We start from the raw sequence: 21,517 nt of genomic DNA, 5'->3' as shown, positions 1-21,517 counted from the left end.
ATAATATATATAGTATATGTGTGTGTGTGTAAAGATTTATATATATTAATTATATATATATATATATATTATATATTAATATATAATATTATATAGATATAGATATAGATATAGGATAATATATATTATATTATATATATAGTAATTATATAATATTTTATTTATATATAGATATTGATATATATATATATATATCATATATATATATAGATATATATATAATATATTATATATATATTATATATATATATATATAATATATATATATATGTGTGTGTGTTTGTACATGGAATTCTTTGAAAAATGCTTTTTACCTCATATCACTTATATTCCTGTAAAGTGGTATACATATGTTGATGATATTTTAGCTGTTCTGCCTGCTGGTATTGATGTAAATGATTTACTCTCTAAATTAAATAACCAGGTACCATCAATTAAGTGTACTCTAGAATTGGAAAAAGCCTCCCTTTCTTAGATGTTTTATACATAGAGATCCATTTCAGTGTAAATTCAGTATTTATAGGCAACCAACCAACAACTTAAATGTTCATTTCTATTCAGGCTACCATCTTACTATCAAAATCTCAATTTTTTCTTTGTTTTTACGAGCATTGCTCATTGTCAGTCCCCAATATTTGGATCAAGAAATTGAATACATAAGAAAAATAGGGAAAGATTGATGTTATCCTTCACATATATGAGATATTTGCTATAATAAAGCCCACAAAAAGTTTTATAGTGTAATTAACACTTAGTAAGAAAATTCTAAGAACATACTCAGTTTGCCTTATTTTAATGGATTTGAAACCATTAAATCATTGTTAAAAGCCTTTAAGGTCAAAGTTGTTTTTTCCTTAATAACACACTAAAAGGATTTTTAATAAAAAAATGGCCCCAGGGAAAGCAACAACATAATATATTAAATTCAATGTATGGTCTGCCCCTCTTTTTATCTCGGACAGTTGAGAAAGGGCTTAGAAGTAAGAATAAAACAGCATAAATGTTCTGTCAAAACTGGGGAAACATCTAACGCATTATTCATTCATATAAGTGAAAAAAACCACCTGATAAATTCTATTGGTAGTTCAGTAATTGCAAGATCAAAAGATGTGTTGTCACGAAATCTTAGAATCTGTCATAATACAACTTACTTCCCATTATAATTTTAATATTCATTGTGTCCTGTTTCATTTAGACCAGGGGTTCTCAAAGTGGTCTATATCGACCCCCAGGGGTCAAGGATAATCCAAGGGGTCTATGAATAATCAGGGATCAAAAGGTGGTCGTTGAATAAGTGAGTCAGGGGGTCAAAAGGCGGTCGATAAATAACTAACGTGTCGGAGAATTAAGTTACATATACTCGTACATCTAAAGTTCTAAACATAGTTTCTTACTAGGTGTTATTTTTTGTTATCATACTGAATGTCAAGTACTAAACTAATACTACTGTAATTGATTCTGATTTTTTTTTTTTTTTTTTTTTTTTTGAGGTAGTCTTGGGGGTCGATAGAAAATTTGAGACTTTATGGTTGATAGAAAATTTGAGACTTCATAAGGGTCGAGGAGTTAAAAAGTTTGAGAACCCCTGATTTAGACCCTTTTTATTTGTAACATGTTTAAGAAATGAATACAAATTAGTTGCCTTAGAGATATTTTCTTTGTATATGTATGTTTGATATGTTTTGTGAATAAGTTTTTGTTTACCTAAGATCTGAATGTGGTCAGCTGTCACCCTGTATAATCCTTTGTCTTGTCCTTGTGTCTGAGCAGTTGGACTTAATCTTTTTGTTCTTAAATTGTACCCATGTTTATGCTTGTTTGGAAAGGTTCTTTATTCTCCAGGTCTGTTGGATTCTAAGTACTAATCTCCTTATAATCCCCATCTGTCACTTATACGACCTTTCATGTAGTACTCTCAATTTCTCATGTAAGTCAGTTTGTCTGCTAAGTAAAGGATGTTGAGTCGAAAGACCTTGCAGAAACTCCTTTGTTTATCTTTCTTTCGTGGCTTATACCTTTACATATCTATATATATATATATATATATATATATATATATAATATATATATATAGATGATAGATATATAGATATATATACATATATATATACATATATATAACATATTTATACATATGACTAATTATCACATCACCGTGATTCATATAAATTATTCGAGCTACAGATGTCCTTTAATATTTAATTTGCTGTACGTTGGAATTGATATATTTTCATATATGTAAACTGAAGGGGAATTTTTTAGTTGATAATAATTTCGTCCCCTCATGGGATCGAACCACCATCCAGCAGACAGGAACGAAATTAGGACGACATTGACATTAACGATTTCCTTCCTGTCCGCTGGACGGTGGTTCGATCCCATGAGGGGACAAAATTATTATCAACTAAAAAGTTCCCCTTCTGTTTACTTATATGAAAATATATCAATTCCAAGGTAGAGCGAATTAGATATTAAAGGACATTAAATTTTGTAGCTCGAATAATATATACTATAGACATCATATAATATATATGTATATATGTATATGTACATACATATATATAATTTTAAGCATTTTTTCTGGTAACTGTATTGGTCTGAAATGTATAGTGAGTGTTTGTTGAGCTGCTTTCTCCATAAAGCTGATTAGTAACACTATTGACAAGTATTTAAAACTATAAAGGACTTATCATTTTGAATGTTTTAAAAATTTTCAGTATGGTGATACAGACATCAGTGGTGAATCAGATACAGATGAGCCCAACCAGCGGTCAATGGATAGATACTTATGTTCAAGAAGACACACAGTTGGACCTGGAGACACTCACCATGAAGAGGTATCTATCAAGTGTTGATGTTTTATGTATCGTAAGATGCAGTATGGCAGTTAGTAGTATGAGTTTACCCTATTTTACAATTTCTAACATTATGACTTGTGCCATGAAGTATATAGTAAATACTAATCACATTTGTATCCTTTGTGATTTTTAGGTATCAGAACACTTTGGTCATACAAGACACTGTTTGGGACCACCTGTAATTAGCTTAAAAGTGATTTTCTTTTATTGTTTGTTGTAAATTAATAGTTCATAATCGATCGCAGGTTTTGAGTTTACAGTTGGCTCCCTGTATTTGCAGGGGATGTACCACAACCCCCCTGCAAATAGCTAAAATCCTCAAATACTACTTCATTTTAAACTCATCTAAAAATGCATAGATCTAAACTCATCTAAAAATGCATAGATCTAATCTCATCTAAAAATGCATAGATCTGCCTATTTTGACTTCAGACACAAAAGAAAATGAAAATAGAATGCTTATAACAGAGTATTTTATAGTTTTATCACAAAAAGTGCATTTGTCATGAAAACGGGCAGATCTAATAATCTTTTTTATTTTGGGGGGGTCATTTTGGTTTATCATATATAATGTATATATGTAACATGTACACATACAGTACATATATATAAAAATTTAGTATTTTTACTGAAAAAAACAATGGTCTATTATTCATATCCATGGAGGGTGCACATGACTTGGTGCCCCAGCCCTAAATCCACCACTGCATGCAAAATGATATGAAAAGGCAGTAATTAATGAATATTTCTCCGTTAAAAATACCATTAATAGGTGAATTTCTTGCGATTAATGTGTACAGCCAATCCCCAGTTTACGATGGGGGTTCTGTTCTTGAGACGCTATGTAAGTCAGAAAATTGTTGAAAATTGTAAAAAATCCTAAGGAAACCTCACTTTTAATGCTTTTGGGTGTATATTGAAGACTATGTAAATTGAATTTTTATTTTGTTTTTATGAAAGAAATACTTGAAATATTGATTACCATATACTATACTCTTGTAAGGGTAGATATTTAAAGATTAATTTTATTGCCAAAAATTTTGGGATTGAACATTACATGTGGTATAGTTTTGGAAAAGTGCAAGTGTTTTGGCACTAGGTTAAGCCTTTGCTTTGGATTTTCTGACAACAGACAATAAATACAAATGTTTTACTTATTTAAGAAGAAGCTTTTATTATTGTTATGTTGTTTATATATTGGAAAAGTGCAAACTTTAGGGACTAGGCTAAACCTACCGTAAGCTTTGGATTTCCTGACAACGGAAGTCAACAAAGATGTCAACAAACTTTTATTTTTATAGTAATAAAGACAATAAATATATATGTTATTTTACTTATTTGAAAATATTTTATTTCTTTTCATTTACGATTTACAAAGAATTGTGTTTTTTTATTCTTTTGGTAAAATGATCTTGTAAATTGAAAAACTTAGTTATGCTATACATTTAATGAAAAAAACCAAACATTTGTGAATTAAATATAAAATAGAAAATTACTTTAGTTACGTCAAAGACTGCTCTCATTGGAGCTAGCAGATATTTTCTAGAATTCTTGCTCAGTTTTAATATCATATGCTGTTGGTATCTCCGTTTAGTAAAGATAGAGTAAGAATAGAATTGAATGGTTATTATGCTGTTTGCTAGTTTCAGTTGTTGAAGAGAGAGAATAAAAATGTATGATTTCTATACTGTGCACTAGTTAAAAGTGGTTGCTGGGCAAGCTTTTGGTACTTGGTAGTGTTGACAAAACAATTGTAAACAAGGAGGTTGGAAGTTTTTTTTTTTTTTTTTTTTTCGTTTTTTTTTTTTTTTTTTTTTTTTTGCTTATTATGTTAATTAATAATGAATTGAAATGAGTTTATACTGATTTTTTATACATTTTATAGGCATATTTTAAGCTTTTAGCTTCTTAGTTTTAGATATCAGAATCTTAGACTAGGCTACAGCAGTGACTAATACCATAGCCTAGGCTTATTGCCAAATCAAAACTCAACATTATAAGGGATGTATGCTAAAATCCTAATATATATATGCAGTAAAAAATGGGTTGAACAGTACATGTAGTTGAATATTACTCAAGTGTATATAGTATTTTGCCTTTTTGGAGTCATATTTCTTCTGTCGGATCAGCGACATAACCCTGGGACAGGTGCTGTAAACCTGGAAATAATTTCTGATGAATATAATTGAAAAGCCTCGTAACCTCGGAACATCATAAACTGAAACCATCTTAAACTGGGGCCTGTGTATATGTTCCAAACAGGAATACGTGAATAGATGAGTCTATGAATTGCAAGACTTCGAATAGCGGGTTTTGTCTACTTTAAAGCCAAATAATTTTTCTTCATTTTTTAATTTCTGAAAATGTAAGATAACAAGATATCAAAAGGTATAAAAGTTTATATTGACTGAAACTCTGTAATTTGGAATTCTGTGCATTTGGAAACTAGTACTTAGCTGTTCTTGTTGCCAAATGAGAATTTAAGCAAAGGCAGAAGGTGTCAGGTAGAAATGCATAATTCTATGTAAACAAAATTCCATAATACTAATTTATTCTATAACTACTAAAAAAAACAATAGAATTTTGGCTCCTTCGCAACTCAAGGTTGCTAATACCATTACGATATATAAACAATGAAATTCTTATTTTCTTGGGAAAATAAAGAATTTCTCTGGAAAATATTCCACTTTCACACCACACATACACTCAACCACACATAAATTTTCTATAACCACTTAATCTGAAACCAAACTGACAAAAAAAAAAAAAAAAAAAAAAAAAAAAAACTTGTGTATCCCAATAAATCACCTTGTCCTTTACAACTTGAGGGACTAAGTACAGACCACAATACATATGAAAATAATTTACCTCGTCCTTTGCAACATTATTCACTCTTTTATTAGCGGAAACTCACCAACTACAAGATTGGTTGAATCTCTTCCCTTGTATTACTCTCAAATGTGAAAATGCACAGTACTGTCAGAGGTAACTCTAATACCAATTTCGGATCTGCTTAAATCACCAGTTAATGTTTATTATAGCTTGTTGTAGCCCAGACTCTGAATTAGGTTAGCATGGTTTGGACAGCATATGGCTCACTAATGAAATGTCAGATCAACACTTGCTAGTTCTATAACTTGACTTCTTTATACGCAGAACACCTTTCCTCCTAACAATAGGATAAATCTTCAAAGATTGTAAATGCAAGGAATCTGCTGCATCTGTCATCTGGCATATGATGCATAGCGGAGATGGAAGAATGCCCTTGGTTTGTTACATATTTATAACCGCTAGAAGACCTGTGGGTGTGAACATTTTTAGATGGCCTTCCAGCATTCCCAGGTTCACGTTCCTCTGGGATGGATGTAACTTGCAGTAGATGTGCTTCTTGCCTTTTCCTCTTCTTCGGATCGGTATGCTCGTTGGTGCTGTGAAGTGCGTCTTCTTGCGGGATTACGAGCCTTACGGGCTGATCTTCAGATGTGTAGATATCGTCTCCCTCTAATGTATCGTCATCCAATGATGTTCGACTTGTATGCTGTGTGACGTCCCGAATGAGCTTGTGACATCATGGCTTCTAGACAGCATAGTTTCATTGGTCACTGCATTCAAGTGAAAGGCGATGTATTTTCTTGGTAAATTCTTCGTATTTCTGCACGTGCTTATACTGGGAAAGGCCCTTTGATTGCTGTAGGAGACGAAAGAAGACCTTTTCGCCATCCTTGCTGTTAATGAGGCCCTCTCTGGCTGCCAGTCTGAATGCAGTGACATCATTCCCAGCACTTATTCACCTGTGACGTCGGCATCGGTAACATTTCTCCCTCCACCTGTTGCCATGTCAGTCCTAGCCTCATCCTTGACATCATTGCAGTTGGTTATCAACCCATCACAGGTGTTCTTTCAAGAGTGATTGGCTGGACTTTGTGTTGTAAGAGGTGTCCTGGGGTTTCAAGCTAGAACTGTCGTAGGCTAAGGGCTCCTCCTCCTCGTCCTCACATCAGACATTGGAGGATTCGGGACTTTGTTGCTTCTTCTGAGAGTGAGAGAGGTGTTTCTCCATCTGCCCAGCACAGCCGGGACTCTCCCCTTCAAGGACGTGGACGTACTTTCAAATACTAAATATATTGAGTGAGAAATTTTGATTTGGCAGCACCACTTCCCACCCTTGCCCTGCACAGAACAAAAAGGTTTGGAAATACTGTAGTACTGAGCATAATGTTTGTAAATACTATAGTACTCAGCATCAAATTTAAAGTTAAATTGGAAACAGGCAACAAAATTCCTTTTCTTGATGATTTGATAATTAGACACTACAGAATACAAGCTTACCATATACAGAAAAGCAACTTTCTCACTGTCATACATTCACTACTTTAGTCATCATGACATTTCTATCAAGATTGTTGTACCCATCAATATATTCCTAAGAGACTTAGAAATTTGTTCCATGAATTTCGTGGAACAGGAAATTGAACTAATTCATAAGCAGCTTTCATCTTTAAGGTACCCTGACCATATAATTGAGAAAGCGTTCCAGAAAGCAAACATAATCTTCTACGGACCCCCTCAAGACAAGACCAGAGAGACACCCAACAATAAAATAAAAATTCCACACCTGGACAGCATTAAGAAACTCTAACCCTTCTGCCTTTACCTACCCAAATACCCTTGCCAAATCCCTGATTAACGTCCAACAAAAGCCAATCCCCAAAGACACAGGAATTACTCTCTCAGAGATTAATACAACATAAACAGTCAGTCAGGTATGGACAACAGATTTCAGCTATTTTTAACCATATAAATAACCATAATCACAGAATAAACTAATAATTTGTCACATATAGCAGCAGTTGTCGTTACAAAAGCCAGATGGGGGAGTCAGCTTTGATTAAACAAAAAAGGGTAATGAATATCTCCAACGGCTCCTGGGATTCAGATATCATTGATAAAATCTTCCTCCAACCAACGCTTAAGAAGATTAAAGAGAAATTATCAACCAGGGTCACTTAGTCAAACTGATTACCTGTGGATGGATCTCTTGATATATATATATACCACTTTTTCTGTATCTTTTCTAATTCATTACCTACCTGAAGTGAAAGACAGTACAGTCTCTGGAATATAGTACAGTGGTCCCCCCGTATTCGCGGGGGATGCGTACCAGACCCCCCCGTGAATAGTTAGAATCCGCGAATGTTTGGAACCCCTATGAAATTGCTAAAAACAGCCTATTTTGTTAGTTAAAAGTCAAGAAAAACCCACTAAAAATTTTCATACTTGGTTTTTTAAATAGTTTTATCACAAAAAGTGCATTTTATGATGAAATTCATCAAAAAAACCAGGAATTTGTGGATATTTATCATAGAAAAATACCGCGAATGCGCGAATTTTCTGCGAATAATGCAGGGAAACGTTCCCCAGAGAAATCCGCGAATGTGTGAGTCCGCAAATCTGGAGAACGCGAATACGGGGGGTCCACTGTACTTATATTGAATAATTTGGCATATTTATGGGCTCCTTTTAATAGATGGAATTCTGTTGTTACAGAGCAATTCTCCCAGTCACATATATACACAGTGGTACCTCGCTTTTTGTACATAATCTGTTCCGGAACCTTCCACAAAGTCCAAAACGTGTAAAAACAGAAACAATAAATCCCATAAGGATTAACGTAAATACAATTAATGCATTCCAGACCCCCAAAGATATTAAAAAATACTTTTTATAGGGAATAAACAGAGCTTTATGTACAGAAAACAATGAGAAATGAATATAAATGACTAATGAAACACAATGAACATTTAACATCACTCTTACCTTTATGGAAGACTCTTGTAAGTGTATTGAAGACAGAAAGAAGGGGAGAAGGAGGGGGAGAGAGGTTATTGTTTGGAAGGGGAATCCCCATCCAAAAGGATTTCAGGTATCAAGGACCTATCTAGAGTTACTTCTTTTCATTTTTGACTGACACTGTCTGAGGTTACTTCCCCTCTTGGTTTTTACTAGAACTAGAACCAGCTGGAGAGTCACTGGACCCCTGTTCCATAACTAAACTTTTCAGAGACATTTGTTTCTGGCATCTTTTTAAAATTTGCCTAAAGTGGAACATGGCATTGTTATTAAAGATGTTCGAGACAGATTACAACATCCTTATTGGGATGATAATTCTCCACAAAATCTTATACATCACGCTAGTTTACAAACATGTTCTTAATCACTGAAGTAGGCACATTATGTATGCCCATTCTTTTTCTGAAATTTTCAAACCTGCTTCTGCTGGCCTTAAATTCACTATCAGCAGTACCTGTTGGCATTTCTTACTGTGATTGTCATGCAACCTGCTCCAAGACTTTGCTCTAAGTTCTTTCTTAAATTCTAGTGTTTCTCGCCCTTTTTACAGAAGGGCTGGCACTTGGAACTTTCTTTGGACTCATGATGGCTTATTTAGCAATTGCAGTTGAATAAGAGAAGCAAAAAAAATTCACAAAAAGCAAGGAACACAAATGCAGAATGGGTCACAGTTCGTCAGAAAAAGTCTACGAAAACTGAATTGGACAAAAATCAGGGTGTACAAAAAACAAAAACCGAGTTTCCACTGTGTGTGTGTGTGTGTGTGTGTGTGTGTGTGTGTGTGTTATATATATATATATATATATATATATATATATATATGTGTGTGTGTGTATTATATATATATATATATATATATATATATATATATATATATATATATATATAATATATATATATATATATATATATATATATATATATATATATATATATATATATATATATACATTCTTACATACATACATACATGTGTATATATACATATATAGTATATATATATATATATATATATATATATATATATATATATATATATATATATATATATATATATATATATATACAGGCAGACCCCGGGTTATGACAGGGGTTCTGTTCTTAAGACGCGTCGTAACCTGAAAATCGTCGTAAGCCGGAACGATGTTGTTGAAAACATGTCCACAGGGAAAATTTCACTAATTTGCAATTTTTCTTAGGGGCGTATCTCTAAAATTATCACTAATTTACTTTTTTCATGTGCAACACTATGTATTCACAAATTACTGTATATTTTCATTAAAATACAAGAGAGAGAGAGAGAGAGAGATTAGATACATAAATTAAATTCGTTGACCATTGTATGGCATTGTTACTTCCCCAGCTCCTAGTGTCACTGGAGTTATGAGGTAGGGAAATTGATACAGAAAAAGACAAAGGGAAGAATTTTCCTTTGAAATTAGTTATCGTATTATTACTACTTCTATTATTATTATTATTATATTATTATTATTTGAAAATATAATAAACACTTGCATCTACCATAAAAATTCTCTCATCTCTGTAAGAAAGAAGAATTATCCTTACAAGTGAAATGGAAAGGTCATTTTCATCTCATGAAAATACGACCATTATGAATTTTGTAATTACAGTTTTATTATTATTATTATTATTATTATTATTATTATTATTATTATTATTATATTTTAATTATTATTATTAAATTGATCAATAAACATTTTACATACTAGTACCATAAAAATTCTTTCATCTCGGTAAAATAGAGAGAGAGAGAGAGAGAGAGAGAGAGAGAGAGAGAGAGAGAGAGAGAGAGTGTTTATCTCTCTCTGTTCCCTCTAAAAATACTTACAACGCTTCCAGTGAAAGAGAGGGAGGGAGTTACCACTATGACACATTATTATCTTGTGTGGCAAGAGAGAGAGAGAGAGAGAGAGAGAGAGAGAGAGAGAGAGAGAGGGAGAGAGTTAACCTTAATTAAAAGTGACATGGATAGATTAGTATTGTATTTCTTTAAAATACTATCACATATGAATTTTGTAATTACAGTTATTATTATTATTATTATTATTATTTCTGGGCTCAGTTCGTGTCGCTTTGTGAAATAATCCTTAAGTTATTATTTCTAGGTAAATGATACTAACATTATACCAGAGAAAAAAATAAATTCAGGAGGATGTCAGAATAACTGACTCGCTCACCCTAAATAAAAAGAGGGTGTCGGTATGGTATCTGGGGCGAGTGAGACCACTACCACGAACCTCTTGTCATTTAGAATTCTCATTCATCAGAATCCCCCTCCTGAAAGAGCTGATACACAGTCGGAGTCAGCAACTACTACTACTACGCTACCCAGCACGCCGACTGCATCGCCTCTGGTGGCCATCCTTTTTCGTTAGCGAACTTGGTAGCACGTGCCATTTTTCCTCTGTGTTTTTTGTGCACTTTATCCTTGGATTATTTTCGCCATGGAACTTGCAGCTATCGCCGCAGCTAAGTTAAGTACCCCGAAAGGTTTTGCACTAGTTTTTTGTCAGCCAGGAGCTATTTTTACCGTTTTTTAGGTTCGATAATAGTCACCTGGTCTGGCACATGGCGGCCTTGCCGGCTCGCCTCATGTTCGGTTAGATTCCTCGGTCCCCAATACCGTGATATCTATCCAGTGTATTTTTACCTTTATTTATGGGTTCTATCACGTGATACACAAGTTCCCAACTTTTATTACTTATTTATTATTTTACATCGTATTATTTGGAAATCCATTGCCTATAACTTAGATTAGTGTTCATGCATGCATGTCTCCTTGTCTAGGTGTTTAGGCTTCTGAGTGATTACTTTTTACGTTTTCCAGTCCAGCATCCTGGCTGTTGCCCACCTTAGGGGAACTAGCCTACTTCTCCTGGATGTCCCCTTTCTCTCTCACTCATGATTTCCCTCTCTCTCTATTTACAATGTATTTATATTTTATTTTTAGGGGTATGCATGTTAGGGCGATCAGTTTAGCCTAGGCGGTTTTGTTGCATTATCACCTCTTGGTCCATTTGCGATCAGTTTTGTTGCATTATCGCCTTTTGGTCCTCTCGAGCTCACGTGGTCGCTCGACCTAGGCTGTTTTGTTGCATTCACCTCTTGGTCCACTTGTGATCGCGTAGAGCCACTGATCGCCCTGGTCCCAGTCCCCTTCCCCTCCTCCCTTGTGGAGGGGGGGTGTCTGTCCTTGCTTGCTTACGGTCGCTATAGCAACCATCCGAGCTCTTCTCCCCCCTCCCCCCAGTTAGGGGGTTCACGGGAGTTTTGGACAGCAGGGAGTACTGTGGCTTCGCACATGTTCTCTTTGAGCTCCGGGGGGGCTCCGGTGTGGTCAGGGGGAGGTTGGCCACCCCCCTCTGTTTGCATCAGTTCTTCTCCGACGTTATTTGTGCTATGATTCCTCTTCCCCCCTCCTTTCTTCTTTGATGTATCATATCCCTTCGTTTGCTGACGGAGCACCCGCTTGCTATCCGGGCACCCCGGCGGTTGGCGGAGGGGTAGCTGGCTCCGCCAGCTATCGTAGGAGAAGAGGTATCGGTTGGTTTACATGCTTTCCCCGTTATGTCCCCGTTATGTATCTAGTCCCTTCGTCTGCTGACAGAGCGCCCACTTGCTATCCGAGCGCCCCGGCGGTTGCCGGAGGGGGCTTTTACGACGGAGCTACACGCTCTACTATATTATTTTATTTATTTTTAATTATGTGTAATCCTCTCTCGTTCTCCGGCGTGGTGTACTCCTCCTTGAAACTCAATTATGGGTGTATGAAACGTATCTGGTCTACTTAATCCTCTCCGGTGTACACCGGGGTATTTCAACCAGTTACCAGGTCCCATGGACCTTTTTCCACATGGATTACAGGGGGGATTATGCCCAAAAATTTTATACCACTCCGGCATGCAACGGAGCATACTAACGGGTCCTGTTAGTGTATAACGTTGATACTTATGTATCTATCCACTTACAGGCTACTAACTGTCAGGAGGCCAGGTGCAACGCCGTCCTCCAGGACCCCTGCGGGCATGAAGTCTCCAGGTCTCATGCTCCTTGTGCTGTCCGCCATCACGGCCTGATCGTTTGGCACCACGAAGCCTGCTCCATCTGCTTCGAGCTGGTGGAACAGTTTTCGGACGGAGTATGTATATACTGGAGTAGCGTTTTTCTCTTTCCTGGTATATGCTATCACAGAATTTGCATTATAATGCTATATTGTTATATGTGTCAAATGTTAATGATTCGTCCTTGGGGCTTCGTTGTAAGGATTACAATGACCCTCTCTTTCAGGCTGCCGCCGTTAAGGACGCCGCATCGGCTACCCTTAGAGCCTGGGTAGGTGGCTTCAGCAAAAACGCGCCGAAGGGGCAGCCTTACATCCTAGATAAGAAGTTGGCTGTCCAGATCTTCCCAGGCGGCAAGTCGACTGGGTATGTGGACCCCACCGCGGCAGCTCCGACGATTGCCACTATCCAACAACAGGTGGAGCAGGCCCTGATGGAGGGAGGAGGCCAGGACATCGCTGCGGACGTCGCGACTATAGACCTTAACATTGAGCCAATGACGGTAGGTGGGGGTGAGTTATTGGTTGAGGTAGGTTTGCTAGGCGCCCAAGGGCTTCCCTTGGACGCTTCTGGATCGTCTTCTCCTGTCCCTTCATCATCTTCCTTCCAAGGCTTCACGGGATCAGAGATCCCTGATAGGACGCCTACTGCCTCAGTAGTCCCCAAAGTCAAGGGACAAAGAGAGCAGAAGACCCTGCAGAAGACGACGTCTTCTTCATCTTCTCGTAAGTCTCCGGCTCACCATCCCGGAGCAGAGAAGGCGAAGGCCTCATCTTCGCACTCAAAAGGATCAAGAGGTAAATCCTCTGAAGAGAAGGCCCGCGCTCCTGCCGAGCCAGTACCTTCTCCCTCTGCCGGAGCAGCTCCTCCGGTGACCCCTGTCGGGGCCAGTCCTGTTGGTCCCTTCAATCCTGTTGCTTTTACGGCAGGGGTCATGCAGCAGGTAGGAGACATGGTCGGATCTTTGATGAACACAAGATTCGACCAAATGTTTTCACAGATCTCCACCACTTTGACTAAGTCCGGCCAGTCGATTCAGAATATTTCTGAGCGTCTGACGGACCAGGAGAATCGGCTGGCAGGGCTGAGCCAAGCACCTCAAGCCATTCTCCCTGTAGCAGGCGCCGGAGTTGCCTCGTTGCCTGACTACAACACCCTTCCCGCCTTCTCTATGAGCAATCCTTGGAGGGTAGCAGCCTTTGCTCCCTTCAAGGATGGCATGATCTCCATCCCGGACTATGGAACTCGTCGTATTGAGGACTTTTGAGTTCCATCCCGCCGGCCTACAACCTCCTTTCATGGGGTATGCTAGGCTAACGGAGGCAGCCTTGAATAGAGAAGACAAGATCCCTAAGGAGACTGTTTTGTACAGTCGGGATCAGGCTCAAAGGGAGTGGGTACGTTGCCTGGAGGATTGGGACTGTACTAACACCAAACTCAAGGCATTTAAAAATCCTTTCACGATCTTTGCTACGGAGGAGGAGGCACCACTCCCCTTCACAACAAAGATAGCAGAGATCACCATACAAGCTGCCATGAAGGATGAACCCCTTCCTCAGCTTAAGGAATCAGACCCGACGTCCCCTCTCTTTCCAGCTTTTGGGGAACTCTGGGAAGACCTGCCAGCTACTTTCACGGTAGGAAAACTCAAACCGGACTGTGCCATGGATCAGTTCGGTGAGAGACTCCCTAGGCTACCGGATAACCTTATCCAAGCCGAATTCGAGGCGAGGACAAGGTTAGGCAGGACTCTGAATTCGCTAGTAATGACAGAGGTTGCTGCATTGACTTAAGGTACGGAGCCTCTATTTAAGCTCCTAGCAAAGTCACAGACACAAACGGTACAGTTGGACCTGTACGCGTTTGTAGTAGTTAGAAGAAACTGTAGGAAACATGTCCTGCAAGAAGCTACAATTCGGCATGAGCCGAACAAGCTGCTTTCTTCCACCATCTGGGGGGCTGACCTCTTCCCAGAATCAGCTGTGAACGAGGTACAGCATGAAGCAACTAGACTTAACCAAAGTCTAAGAGCTCGATGGGGTCTTTCCAGCAAGAGGAAACTGGAGAATCCTCCTGCTAGTGCGAAGAAGTTAAAAAAGACCAAGAGGTTCCAGCCCTATCAAAAGCAGCAGCAGCAACACTTTGTACAAGCAGTTCCGGTCTCTCAACCTGCACAACCGACAACTGCAAAGGGGCAAAACCAGCCCATCCTCCTGTTGGCTCCACAAAGCCAACCCTCGATCTCCTATGCAGTTTCCCCGGCTTTCAACCCTCTTTTTGAAAGTCAAACCTTCCAAACCATTAACAGGTTCGCAAGGGGAAGCAGGGCTAGGGGTTCCTTTCGCCAGAGGGGCAGCGGAATGGCAACCAACAGGGGGAAGCACTTCCGTGGAGGGCGCGGAGCACGCCCTGCACAACAGCAATGAGATCTCTCAGATAGGAGGGAGGCTGTTCCTCTCCCGTCACAGGTGGGGGTTCAGCAATTGGGCACAGAGCATTGTGTCCAAAGGGCTGGGATGGAGTTGGCTCAAAGGTCCCCCTCCATCCAAATCATTCCTTCAACTACCAACAAAGGAATTGACAGATTATGCGCAAGAGCTCCTTCAGAAAGGGGTAGTGTCAAGAGTCAAGCATTTAAAGTTTCAAGGACGCTTATTCAGCGTGCCAAAGAAAGGCTCATCAAAAAGAAGAAGAATTTTAGACTTGTCCCGGTTAAACTTATTCATTCGTTGCGACAAGTTCAAAATGCTGACCATCTCGCAGGTGCGGACCTTACTTCCCCGTGGGGCCGTCACCACCTCTATCGATCTTACAGACGCATATTATCATATCCCAGTAGCGAAACACTTCCGGCCATACCTAGGCTTCAGGTTGGGAGACCAGGCATTCTCTTTCAAAGTGATGCCCTTCAGGCTGAACGTAGCCCCCAGGGTATTCACGAAAATAGCGGAAATAGTAGTGCAACAACTGAGATCACAAGGGATAATGGTAGTAGCGTACCTCGACGATTCGTTGATTTGGGCACCAACCGTCGAGGAATGCCTCAGAGCCACACGCAAAGTAACCCAATTTCTGGAACATCTGGGGTTCCAAATAAACAGGACAAAGTCCAGACTCACTCCGGAGTCTCGTTTTCAATGGCTTGGCATTCAATGGGACTTGACCTCCCACAATCTGTCAGTTCCTGTGGTCAAAAGGAAAGAAATAGCCAAGTCAGTAAGGCAATTCCTCAAGTGCAAACGAGCATCAAGGAGAAACCAGGAAAGGATCCTAGGTTCACTCCAGTTTGCATCAGTAACAGATGTTCTGTTAATAGCGAAACTGAAAGACATAAATCGAGTTTGGCGCTCAAGAGCAAATCTCAAATCTCGAGACAAGTTGTCAGTAATCCCGCAGATTCTTCGCAATCGTCTCCGTCCATGGGCGGAGACAAAGAACCTGTCCAAGTCAGTTCCTCTTCAATATCCCTCTCCGGCGCTGGTTATCCACACAGACGCCTCGCTAAGCGGATGGGGAGGATATTCCCAGTTCAAGAAGGTTCAAGGAACATGGTCATCGCAGTTCCGCCAGCTTCACATAAACGTATTGGAAGCTATGGCAGTATTCCTCACTCTGAAGAGGCTTCTTCCAGCAAAGAACTCTCATATAAAGCTGGTCTTGGACAGTGCAGTGGTAGTGCACTGCATCAACAGGGGAGGATCCAAATCAAAACATGTGAACCACGTCATGATAGCCATTTTCTCCCTAGCAACCAAGCACAAATGGCACCTATCCTCCACCCATTTAGCGGGAGTAAGGAACGTGATAGCAGATGCCCTGTCTCAATCAGTTCCTCTAGAATCAGTGTGGTCCCTGGACAACAAGTCATTCCAGTGGATACGCCGGAGTGTTCCGGGTCTCTAAGTAGATCTATTCGCATCTCAAGCGAACCACAAGCTCCCTTGCTATGTGGCCCCCAAACCCAGACCCTCTGGCTTATGCCATAGACGCCATCTTCTATTGAAAGTCCTGAACAAACTCAGGACATTCAAGGGACAAGTAGCTCTAGTAGCCCCGAACTGGCCCAAGAGCAACTGGTATCCTCTGCTTCTGGAATTGAGTCTCCGACCTCGACGGATCCCCAATCCCAAACTATCTCAGTCAGTACAAATGAGGACTGTGTTCGCTTCCTCAGGAATTCTCAAAACCCTAACTTTATGGACTTCATGAAGTTTGCGGCTAAAAGAGATGCAAATATTGATCCTCAGAATATTCTTTTCTTAGAATCAGATAAGAGAGAATCAACTTTGAGACAGTATGATGCTGCTGTTAAGAAGTTAGCAACTTTCCTGAAGGAAACAAACACCAGAACCATGACAGTCAACCTGGCTATATCCTTTTTCAGATCCTTATTTGAAAAAGGATTAGCAGCTAGCACTATTACCACTAATAAATCAGCTTTAAAGAAAATCTTTCAGTTTGGTTTTCAAATAGACTTAACAGACTCATACTTAACGTCTATTCCTAAAGCTTGTGCTAGGCTCAGGCCTTCTGAAAGGCCTAGTTAAGTCTCATGGTTCTTGAATGACGTTCTCAAGCTGGCTTCAGACACTGACAACGTTTCTTGTACATATATAATGCTACTGAGGAAAACTCTATTTTTGCTAAGTTTGGCCTCAGGAGCTAGAATATCAGAACTGTCGGCCCTTTCCAGAGATGCTGGACATATAGAATTTCTCCCCTCAGGAGAAGTCTTACTATCTCCAGATCGCAGTTTTTTGGCAAAGATCCTCAGGTCCCCTTTTCATGAGGGAAAAAGGTGGTACTATTTCAATAAAGGGAATTAGGCAACAAATTCTTTATTTTATTAAACAAGCAAACCCTGAATCATTTCCCAAAGCCCATGACTTCAGGGCAGTAGCCACCTCCATTATTTCCAAGCTTGGGTGCTATCTGCAGGAATGACGTCAGAGGCGCTAGTTGGCCTTAGATCAGCTCCTCTGTAGATGAGGGATGTTGAAGTAGGATGAATCTAAATGGCAAAGGACCCCTGGTAGTGATTTCACTCGCCCCAGAAACCATACAGACACCTTAAAATAAGGTGAGCGAGCCAGAATACTCTGGGATTTCCATATTAGCTTTTTTCTCTTGTATTATAGCAATATTTATACTTTAGAAATGTGTGCTAAAGGGACATTTCACTAGGCGACACAGGCCCTTGCCCATAAATAGATTTTTCCTTCGTCAAAATCCCTTTTTTATGATAAAACTATTGAAAAAACCAGGTTATAAGCATTTTTAATTGTTTTTTCTTGAGTTTGAATTAACAATATAGGCAGTTTTAAGCATTTATATAGGTGTTCTAAGTATTGGTGGGTTCTAGCTATTTGCGATGGGGTCTGGTACGCATCCCCCAAGAATACAGGGGGTTCACTGTAGTACCCCCATTACAACTCGTAATTTATATAAATCTCAGTTTTTCTTGAATTTCTTGAAAACAATTCCATCCCACCAAAATGAAGTTATTTATTAGTACTTGGTTTGTGGCAAAACAAATAGTGCATCACTGACTTATGGTGGATTCGAGGTTACGGTGCTTTTTCAGTGCAATTAATGGGATTTTACAGAGTCGTAACTTTATGTTGCATCAAGTTATGATGCCTTAAGCATCGTTAAAGCGTTGATAACGGCAAAACACCAACTTAACGGTGGAAATAAACTTTTGGCTCCATTTTGGAACAGATCCCTGCTGTAAGTGGAGGATCTACATGTTTGTAGAAATCAGACAGATTTTTTTCACTGTATGTAGAAAACGAAAGGATCTTTTATAAGGACCGAAAACAAAAGGATCTTTTATAAGGACCCTTTGCTTATAATTGGCATTCCCACTTCCCATCTATAAGAATCTTTCTCTCCTCATGTACTAGGCATCACAAATAATGAGACTTATATCCTCCAGAAGCTTTGGAATCTGCCCAACTTGTAGTGCTGTATGTAATGTCCTTACATGAAATTTTTAAAAATTATATTTTTAAACTACAGTACGTATATATTTCCAACAGTTAGACTCTTGAGAACATTCCTCTTTGCATTCTTATGTGATATTTGGTTTGGCTGACTCCTGTCATTTTTTCTTTTGCAAAACATTGTAGTTCAGTGTATTATTATTATTATTATTATTATTAATAGGGCTTAGTTTTTCAGTATAATAATATGAAGTGTGTTCACTGCTTACTTCTTTAGTCTCTTTTGATTCCAGGTGATAACTGAAAATAAAGAATAATTCTGAAATAAGGTTATGATTCAAGTTGTTGTAAAGACTAAAAACTGCCTTAAAAGGCATTAGTTCAGTGAGTAAGCCAGGTTGTAAAAAAGGAGTTAAAGCGGTTACATTGTTTAGGCTTTACTGTATGTGATTATTTTTCTTAGGTTCGGGAGGCTACAATCAGGGGTCATCTACAGTTTATAGGTCAAGGAGCCATGGGAATACATCAAAATCCCCCAATGCATATTCTCCCTCAAACAAATCTCCCTCAGAATTTACCACTTGTTCAGAACCAGCCACCCCAGAATTTCACCATCAAAGATCAACATCTGCTAAAACCACCACCATTTATGGGCACTGGTAAGTCTTTTGTTTATATGTTTATTGATTTATTTTAACTTATTTAAAAACATTTGGACCGTTAGCATATAGTAGCTGTATTCATTTGCCAAATGTATGGAAGGTTTGTTAATGAACAAGAGCAATTATTATGGGTAATTTCAATTTTAGTACTGGTACAATTCATCAGTTAATTAACCATTTTTGTGGAATATAAGGAATTCTGCCTGAAATGTCCAAACAGTTTTTCAGTGTCATTAAAACATATGAGAATGGATTGATTTAAAAATAAAGTTTTTTTCCTATTCTGCTGTAACTAATTCCATGGCCAAGATAGTAATTAGGAGCCTAAAAGAAATATTAAATTATTTTGTGATAAGGCATATCCATCTGAAAATTGTAACTTTGCTCTCCCATTTTCAGCAAGTAGTTTAGGAAGGCGTGCTTCAGATGGTGGTGCTAACTTGCAAATGTACTTTCAACGTCACTGGAGTGAAGGTTATAGTCATCCTAACAGTCAAGAACAGATGACTCAGGTGCTGAGACTCACAATATTTTTGTTATAGCTTGTAAAAAGGTGAAAGATAGTAGTATGTAATCTTGATTTCTTATTTATGGTACTAGTCTTGTCATAGTATTTGTGTATGATTCTACAACAGAAAAAGATTACTGCTTATGATGGTAAATATGATAACTTTTAAAAAAAATTCACCAGTAATTTTTCTAATTGAGGTTTAGTTGTGGTGAAGTTATCTGACCAGTTCATTATTTATAACCTAAGTTCGGGTTAGATTTTTAAATATGAATAAAGGAATCATTTGAATTTGCTTTTAGATTGGACTAGGCACCAGCTGCTTAGGGGGTCACTCACAGCCCTTACCACAACAAGAGGATGAAATCGCGGGACAAAGGGAGGATGAAATAGACCCAAGTGATGTTGCTCAGTAAGTTTTGTTTGGTAAAATATGAATTGAATTCAATGCAGTGGATATTATCCAAGTTATTATGTACACAATTTTCTGATCACCGAGCAGATCAATAGGGTAATTCAGTTTTACCTACAAGAACAAGGATGGTAAAGGGAGACCATAAATACTTGGGGTTCTTATTTTGTGTTAAAATGTAGATTTGGGTATTGAAATGTTTTCTATGTTATTTCCACTACTTTGCTATTATTATTTAGTTTAACCAGGTAAAACACCTCTAAATATGCACTACCAGTGGAACAGATGTATTAACAAGTCATGTAAGGACATTCTTATTGTAAGTTTGATTAATAAGGGTTCAGTTATTCTGTTATTATGGAAGTAATTGCAGTGTTACTTTTTTTATACTGTATTGTGATGCAGATGTAGCCATCTAACCCAATATTTTTATACATTCAACTTACCTGGCAGATATATACATAGCTATTACTCCGTCGTCCGACAGAAATTCGAATTTCGCGGCACACGCGGCAGGTAGGTCAGGTGATCTACCCCCCCGCCGCTGGGTGGCGGGAATAGGAACCATACCCGTTTTCTAATTCATAATTTTTCTGTCGCTGGAATGTAAACAACGTTTGCAGTTCCTCCTGACTTGATTTTTGGATTTCATCGCCATCGATCTACTGGGCTATCTTTTGCAGGGAAGTACTGGATCTTTGGTTCGGCATACGCATATTAATTTGTTTTTTATAACTTTGGCTTCGAAAATTTCGAAGAATTGTTTACGTGTAACTACCGAACTTTTCGGTAGACACTCACATAGTTTGCAAGAAGGAAAATTTTAATATTTATTCATAATAACGTGTAGTAAATGTTAGAATTGATTGAGCTAACTTCCTTCTTGAGGATGTAAGGAAAGAATAGTTACGCTTCCTTTAGAAGTTTATATAGCTCTCGTACTAACGAGCAGTTAGAGCATTAACAATACTAGTAGTGTGGTATCCTCATCTCCTTCTTACTTCACAGAATCTTCGAATTCATATTGCAAATTGAAGACAAAGGAATGTAGCTCAAAATACGAGCTATTGAAAGGTAAGAAGTGATTTTAGTGTTAGTGCAGTGGAGGGTGCGTTCTGATCGGCTCTGTTTCGCTCCCAGGCCTAGACCTCTTCCAAGCTCACATACCCAGAGGAGAAGGAAAGTCGAAAGCCTTACGGA

At 38.3% G+C, this 21,517-nt stretch overlaps 1 protein-coding gene across 2 annotated transcripts in view; it reads left to right on the top strand.

The window, feature by feature from the left end:
* LOC135216322 (serine/threonine-protein kinase SIK3-like) overlaps positions 1–21,517 on the top strand; it is a 1,037,686-nt gene that overhangs the window by 573,421 nt on the left and 442,748 nt on the right. For both annotated transcript variants that reach the window (XM_064251493.1, XM_064251492.1), the window contains exons 10-13: positions 2,718–2,837; positions 19,199–19,394; positions 19,797–19,909; positions 20,208–20,317. In XM_064251493.1, the coding sequence (XP_064107563.1) occupies positions 2,718–2,837; positions 19,199–19,394; positions 19,797–19,909; positions 20,208–20,317 (539 nt within the window). The remainder of the gene's footprint in view (positions 1–2,717; positions 2,838–19,198; positions 19,395–19,796; positions 19,910–20,207; positions 20,318–21,517) is intronic.

The sequence above is a fragment of the Macrobrachium nipponense genome, chromosome 6, assembly GCF_015104395.2.
Source record: "Macrobrachium nipponense isolate FS-2020 chromosome 6, ASM1510439v2, whole genome shotgun sequence".
Lineage (NCBI taxonomy): Eukaryota > Metazoa > Arthropoda > Malacostraca > Decapoda > Palaemonidae > Macrobrachium > Macrobrachium nipponense.
The sequence above is the reverse complement of the archived record's forward strand: the minus strand, read 5'-3'. Positions and strand labels throughout refer to the sequence as shown.